At 39.4% G+C, this 8,040-nt stretch overlaps 1 protein-coding gene across 1 annotated transcript; it reads right to left on the reverse strand.

Annotated features, from left to right (window-relative positions):
* Nucleotides 1-332: 332 nt before the first annotated feature.
* On the reverse strand, nucleotides 333-6,484 carry LOC106941538 (desmin-like). Its single transcript, XM_015024593.1, has 10 exons — nucleotides 5,788-6,484; nucleotides 4,426-4,486; nucleotides 4,184-4,279; nucleotides 2,863-3,024; nucleotides 2,655-2,780; nucleotides 2,427-2,537; nucleotides 2,095-2,204; nucleotides 1,959-2,011; nucleotides 1,350-1,435; nucleotides 333-416 (listed from the first exon to the last, which is right to left on the reverse strand). Exons 1-10 carry the CDS (start codon nucleotides 6,366-6,368, stop codon nucleotides 375-377), a joined length of 1,428 nt encoding a protein of 475 aa, XP_014880079.1. The 5' UTR covers nucleotides 6,369-6,484; the 3' UTR covers nucleotides 333-374.
* Between the last annotated feature and the right edge of the window lie 1,556 nt (nucleotides 6,485-8,040).

Genomic DNA, 8,040 nt, shown 5'->3' on the forward strand with positions numbered 1-8,040 from the left:
GCTCGCTGATCCGTCTTGAAGCTCAGAAACCTCCCTTATTATGCTGAACCATAACAGCTTGTTAAAAATGGAAATGCAGAGATGAGAAATAGCAAAGTCGAATGCTTTTCCGAAATATAAAGTAATGCTAAAAAAAGAAAAGAAAAAATGTTTAAAATCCTGGAATGCTATTCATTCAAAACCAGGCTAAAGGCAACCTGCCTGCATCTATTTTATGATGAATACAATCGACTGAAATTATGTTCATAGCTTGAAGCTTGCATTATTAATTCTGCCTATAAACATCGGCTCAGCTTATCTGTTCTTATAGTAATGGTAGGAAACAATTGAAATATTTCTTCATGTTTTATTATGTTTCATTTCATGTTGTCTCTTTACATGATGTCCTGTTGATGCTGTGTTGACTCGCTGACAACCTTAAGGGACAGAAGAAATAAAAGCAATTAATGTCAATGATAATTCAAGTAAAAGAACCAGTAAATTAATGCAGACAAATCGCTAAGTAGGTTAATATAAATTGTACAGATATTGGTTGGAGTGAAGTGCTGTGCAGGCCAGTGAAGCTAACAGTTCAAAGAAGAACAGAGTGTCAGAGAGTTTCAAAAAAAAAGTGCCTAAATCTACAACATCTTCCAGAGGAGAAACAAAGACTTTCCACGTCATTTCAGTGTCGCTGTCATGCTTATAGCAAATCTATAGAAGCAAGTGAGCAGCTGCGAAAAGTTTAGTTGGAACAATGAAATTAAACTTACACACTCGGCACTAGCACCCTGGCTCATGGAATATTTCATCTAGGAATGTCATATATTAAACATGATCTGTTACCACATAAGTGTGCCAATTTACAGTCTTTTCTAACATTGTGTCATGGTAATTACTGCTGAATCCTTTTAACACCTATTGGCTCTACATTCTTAAAATTTTACCATGTGTTTCTAAGGGCTAGCACATCCCATTGTGTTTGTTCAGTAGGAATTTGCAAAAATGAATGATGTTGTAGCCCTTAAAAATATCACCTTTTCAGTGGTTCACCCTTAGACACATAGAAGTGGAAGCAGAGCTGTCAAATCCACTCACAAATGGAATCATTTTCTCACTTCATACATTTTAAATGGCATAATTCCCACTGGGATGCCTAGATTGAGGTGGTCTGGTATATTGCACCTTGTATTACTTTCAAATCTTGCTACAAAGTATAAAAACAGTAAAGATGTTATATTTACAAATTTAAAAATTCTTAAAAACAATGATTACAATGTGTATTTTCACCCACGTGAGTAATGCAGCTTGTGTTTGCATGCGATTGGTTTGTTTGTGTTGTCGACACGTGGATGTGTGTGAGCTCAAACCTCTCCATCGCGGGTCTCAATAGTCTTGATAAGAACAGTTTTCTTGGAGTGAACCTCCGATCCGCGCTGGGATTCAGGACTGGTCTCTGTAAGAATGCATTCACCAAATTAGCTTGGAAATTAACTTTGTTTACAGTAACACAAGATCAATTCAGTTTAAAGGCACTGGTGTTGTTTACTATTGATTGAGGAAGCTAGTCTTCTACTTTAGGGAGAGAATCAGAAAAGAGGTTTTGAAGCTGCTTATTGTTTTCCAGTTTTACATTTCTATTTTAAATATTTGTTCACAATAATAGCTTAACATGTAAAATTAGACACATTTGAAGACTAAAGGAAAAGACAGAGTTACATAATCATCTAAGTCTGGCTTGCTTAACTGCGGAACCAAAGCCCTGTGAGGTATTTTGTCTCGTCTAACGTCTCCACCCAGTGGTCAGAAAGTGTTACTGCAGGTACATGATACATAATAAGCTGAAAATAGCGTCTACCATATTCAGTCACAGGCTATAATTAAACGTTATCATCATGCTTATTGACTCATTTGGAATGCAAAATGGATTTACCAAGTATTTATGTGCTGAAAAAAAGACATGTTACTATTCCTGTTACCTCTGAATCCAATGGAAGAATAAGCAGACTGGACAGGCATAGTGGTAGTGATCCTGCAATGGAAAGAAAGAGAGAAAATAATAGTAAAATTAGGTCTTGTTATCATCCTTCTACATGGCGTGTATAGCCGACCAACCTGCTCTCCTCTCCCTCCAGCAGCTTGCGATAGGTGGCAATTTCAATATCAAGAGCCATCTTCACATTGAGGAGGTCCTGGTACTCCCTCAGGTGGCGAGCCATATCATCCTTTAGATCAAAACATTAAAAATATTTAATTGAAAGTCTTATTGACTCCTAAAATTAAAGTTTCCCTGCCAACAAAAATCACACTGTCACTAGAAATACTGAAATGAACCGGTAAAGATGGGTTGTGTATTTCTAAAATCCCACTTCTTGTATCTTATAGCTGTTGCTTTTATTATCTGCTGTCACAATGCATGCCTCATGTGAAATGCTAAAGGTTATTACCTTCATCTTGGCAATGTCTTCCTGCAGCTGTGCAATGGTATCCTGGTAGCCAGAGGCTTCCTGGCCCATCCTCTCCTCCATTTCTCTCATCTGGCGCAGCAGAGACTCATTCTGAAAGGATAGCAAGGAGGTGAAGTCAGGTTTAAACTGGACTGACAGCAGAATAAAAAAATTCAAGCTGCACAGTTTACAAATAACAGGAATTCAGTGAGTTAAATAAATACTGACAGTGCCCTTGAGAGAGTCGATTTCACAGGTGTAGGACTGGATCTGGTGCCTGTACTCCATGGTCTCCTGTTTGGCCTGGCGCAGAACGTCGTTGTTCTTGTTCACAGCTTGGTTCAGATCGGACACCTCGTGGAGACACCAGGTGAGTGTTTAAGCATTTTAGCAACAGAAGAAAATAAACTTTACTCATGAATGGCTTCTAATCTACCTTGGACTTGTACCAGTCTTCAGCCTCTGCAATGTTCTTTGCAGCGATGGCTTCATACTGCATGCGGATGTCCCTGAGAGCAGCGGTCAGATCGGGCTTAGACATGTCCATCTGGATCTGGACCTGAGTGTCTTGCATCTGGTTCTGCAGCTCTCGGATCTCCTGCAAGGTGTTCATGGAAAGAAGAGATTCATTATGAGTAAACATGAACTTACTAAAATGATGTAACAAAAAGAAAGAGATTTATGGATGTTTAAGAGAGAAACAGAAAGCAGCTTAACCCTTCAAAGCCTTACAAAATAATAGTCAGAATATTTTGAAAGTACACATCAAGATGTTTTTCTAGCTCTGCATCTTATTTGATATATTAGGAGATTATAGTCATTTATTTTTATTTTCCCAACTAATAGGGCAAAAGTTACATGCCACAAAAATGGTAGGAAGCCACACACACAATAACCCATATAATAAAAGTTCAACTGATAAACACACTTATTGGTCATAACCACAAAAACCAATTAGAGAGAAAGAAAACTAATTGTTTTAAAATTGTTTCGTTAAAAGAATCCAATAAACAAGTTACATTTTTAACTGTAATCATCTTACAAATATTTCTACCTCGTTAAAGAATTAAAGGCCTCAGAAACAGTTGTATAAAAAAATTACAAGTTCAGTGTAACAATGTAGTGTAATTGCACTTTCTTAAATTTGTGTAATAACGCACTTCCTGTCTGAACTGACATTAGAAATAAAATATCTAGACACTAATAAATCCTTCATTTTATGTGCTCTGGAAGAAAGTACTAAAAGCATAAATTTTAGTAGCAGCAAATGCAATCCCTTTATTCTTGGTAAAAATATATAATTTTACAAGCTTAAGTTGCATTCAGCTGTCGTTTGGTTTAATCAAATAGTTTAAAATAGCTATCCATTTGTTGCCACGAATACAAGCACACACACTTCAGCTATTTCCACAACAGCTGACATGCTCCTTTGAACCAGTCAGCACTTCAGCATTTCTGGGAGGTCAAAGTTGAGACAAAAAAGACAAAATGACAAGATGGATCCTCAGCTGTGCACTGAAACTGAGCTGAGCTTGTGGATCATCCAGTCCTTTCTTCTCGGTAAGGCAATGTGCAAAAGTGTTTTTTTTGTTTGTTTTTTTTTTTTTTGGCTATTGCCAAAATATGTGCATATGCACATATTTATATGCATGTGTTAGTGCATGTGATTTAACATCAGTGTGGGTGAGAGACTCTTTAAACGATCATAGAGCCAAAGCAATGCCTCTGTACGTTAAAAATTTAGAAGAGTTTCAAACCTCTTCATGGATTTTCTTGAGGAAGGCAATCTCTTCTTGCAGGCTCTCGATGCGCCTCTCCAGGTCCAGCCTGGCCAGAGTGGCACTGTCAACATCCTGGAAACAAGCACACAGCAAGAGAATGTATTCAGGCAAAGGCAAATGACTAAGAATCTGCTTTACAAAAAAGATGAGGCGGAAACAGAGTTTTATTTAAAAAGTTAAACTGAAGATCAAATAATAAATAAATAAATAAGACATACAGCTCTGAAGGCAGACAGATTGTTCTCAGCTTCTTCCTTCTGGTGGATTTCTTCTTGCAGTCTAAAAGGTGAGGGTTGCCCCACAGGGGAAAAGAAAACAATAACGGAGGAAAGTTAAAGGACAAATTCTTCTTGCCTTTCATTTCTATTGGGGTGCTGCTGCATTTGTACTTAAAAATAAAACCTGAGAGACACAAACTGTATTCTATTTAAACTCTGCTCGTATCCACACACCCACACCTCTTCGCCTGCTTGCTCTTTTAGCCCGAAAGCTTTAATGCAGCTGCTCCCCCACTGTCAGCGGCCGTGGGGTGATAACAAGAACCACTCCTGCTCTTTCCACATTTAGCATTTCACCAAACATTTTTAAAAAGAAGGACTTTTTTTTTTTCTTTAATCTATGTATAATTACAGGCATCAAAGGTTTGGAACGTGTAATGACTGATCTTTGGAGGACGACATGAAAATATTAATACCTGCTTGTTATTTTCATGTGCTGTAGCTGTGAGCAAGCAGGAGGTTAGGGTGTGTATTTTGATCTCAGTGGGTGAAGCAAGCGCTTTTGCTGGACTTACTCACAGCTTCGGGCAGCTGCTCGACGAGGGCTGATAAACAGAATGTGAAGAGCAGGAGACTGTGTACGTGCCGTAGACTGTGTGTGTGTGCGTGTGTGTAAGAATTGGAAGCTGACTGCATGCTGTGCGTGTTGGGGTGGATTTTTATTACACACTTTAATGTGAGCGATGATGCATCCAGTGTCATGATGGAGTTATCCCAGAAACACAAACTGACCTAAAAGCTATACACAGCCAAATATAGGCTTAAAAACAAAGTTTACAAGGGACTGTTGAAGTGAAATGTAGAATGTTATTTCCTTTTAGTGTTGAAAAATAGATTTTCTTTTTCCATCTGTCCACCTCTCTTCCTGTCTGAATGTTATACGTCTGGCTGAAACTTTATCTGTCTGTCTAAGGTTCATTCCTATGAGTCTGTAAATCTGTCTCCATCTCTGTTTTCCTCAGTGATGTCACTTTGAAATACATGTGCACAATTATAGGAAGCTTGAAAACAGTAGCGTTCACACAAGAAGGCCTACTTTGAAATTCTTTGAGGTTTACCTGTGGCTCTTCTTTTCTCCAAAAGAGAGAAGGTATTTCTACTCCTCTATTTTTCGTCTTCAAACCACTTTTCCACATAGCTTTCCAATATCTTGTTTGGTATTGCTTGACAGAACATACGGAGGAGGATCAATGGGTTTTAATTTTTAATTTTTAATTTTTCTGCGCCACCTCAGGTTGTTAACTAGCAAACCCTCTGGCCTCTTATACTAAACTTTCTGGAGCCTAGACCATCAGAACCTACCTCAGCTTTAGCTTCTGCAGATCATCAGCCAGGTTGTCCCTCTCCACTTCCACCCTGGCACGTTGGTTGGTGAGGGCCTCGATCTGCCTCCTCAGCTCCCTCATTTCCTCCTCGTACAGCTCAGCCACACGGCCAGGACCCTCGCGAACCCTCAGCTTCTCGATCTCCACGGTCAGGGCAGCATTCTGCTGCTCCAGGAAGCGAACCTTCTCAATGTAGCTGGCGAAGCGGTCGTTGAGGTGCTGAAGCTCGGCCTTCTCGTTGGTCCTTGTGTTGAGAAAGTCTTGGTTCATGGCATCTGCAAGGTTAAAGTCGAGCTTCTCGCCTCCATAGGTACGCACAGCTGTTGAGGAGCCAAATCCTGCTCCCCCAGCTCCAGAAGAAACTCTGAAGCTGGAGAAGGAGGGAACAGCGTTACTCTTGACCTCGTACACTCTGGAAGACATATGGCTGGAAGAAGAGCCTCGACCTCCTCCTAAGGAGGAGAAGAGGGATGACATTGGTGATGAACCAACACCAGAACCAAAGGTCCGGCGGTAGGAGGAGGCACTCTGGGTTGAAGAGGAGTAGGATTTGCTCATGGTTGCTTGACTGCTTGGTTGGTTTGTGGGTTCAGAGAAGCTGCTTCGGGCGTTAAGACCCAACAGTCCCACCAGGCCAGTGGAAGAGAAACTTGGTGAAGAAATGGCAGGTCCTCAGAGCAACTATTTGTAGACCATCCACACCCACTCTAGCCCCTAACCCCTCCTCTATGGCCTCCCTCTTTCTCCTTATACCCTGCTGACCTACGCCCACCACTCAACCACCCTCAAAGCAAAGCAATCCTATCCCTTTGATATATTAGACAGCATGTTTAGAGAACATTAATTCTGGACTTTCACGTTTAATGAGATTTTTTTTTTTTCAATGGCCAGTTGTATCAGATCACAATGAAACTGTAAACGAGCCTTTTTGTTGATCATAAACTCAAAATATAGACAAGCTTCTGGATGCCATTTTCAACGCCCACGATCATGGATTTATTTTTACATTTTATTGCAGTCTTTTAGTATATGTAGAGTTACATATTTTAATCTCTTTGCCAACAATCATGGGTTCGGAGTATGCCCCCTCCTCACATGCCATTCCCTCACCTTGTCTTGTCTGTTGCCAGCCCTACATTCAGCTGTCAAGGGGTCCAGTTTCAGCTGCTGGTAAAGTTGATCAGCTGTGCATTCATAGCTGTCTCTTCTGAAACATGACTGCATGAGCAATTAAGAGTCAGACTCATTCAGTGATTGTTCTAGTAATAAGTTGTAAAAGTCATAGACTTAAAAAAAGAAATTGTGGGAACATATTCTAAATCTAATCATAGAATGATTTTTTTTTTTTATTAAAAATTGCTGGTCTTCGCTGAACCAACCATCTTAGTAGAAATATGAGGTAAAATATTAGATCAGTGGTATTTTCTCAAATAAAACATTTTCCATGTTAATGTAATGGTCTGTAGAACTTCACCTAAAGTGTCTGGTTGAATGTTTAACACAATTTTATGGATAATGAAACAACACAGGTAACCCAAAAGCTATTGGAGCTCAATATTTCAGTGTAATTATATCATATTTGTTAAAATATCTGCTCAGATTAATTCATAACCTCTTGCTCAAGCAAGAGTTATAAACATTTGAACTGGTTTCAGAATGTATGCCTAGCATAAAGTATACTTAGAAAAATATTCATAGGCCCAAGGCCAACCCATATTTTGTTTTATCATGACGTCAAACTCTAACGCAAGTTATTTGGATTTTATCAAGTAAGCTGACACAAAGAAGTGGACAACAGAAAGAAAGTGATATGTGGTTTCTACAATGTGTGCCAATAAAAATATAAAGCCAACTGCTTTGTATTATTCACCCCCCTTTAATCTGATATCCTTAAATTAAATCCAGTTACAGCAAACTCTTGTTTTAGAGGTGTATATTTGTCCTTAGTCATATAAGTAGCATCAGAGTTTGACTGATAGGATTGCCAGGAAGGTCACACACCACACTTCCAATTTGTCACACACTGCACTTAGACCACTCACACATCCTGTGTGAGTGGTCAGATGCATTGGTTGAATTTTTGCAGCAGTAGATGTAAGTTAAGCATCTATGTGACTCGGGGTGTGCTCACAATTTGCAATCAAACCGATGCAGCGTAAAACTGACATGGAGACAACATTTCAATTCTTCAAAACGTCATCTTACAATAAAAGCTGGCCCAGGGCATTGC

Source organism: Poecilia latipinna, unplaced genomic scaffold, assembly GCF_001443285.1.
Source record: "Poecilia latipinna isolate Pla-1442-1.1 unplaced genomic scaffold, P_latipinna-1.0 Scaffold3733, whole genome shotgun sequence".
In the NCBI taxonomy this organism is placed as follows: Eukaryota; Metazoa; Chordata; class Actinopteri; order Cyprinodontiformes; family Poeciliidae; genus Poecilia; species Poecilia latipinna.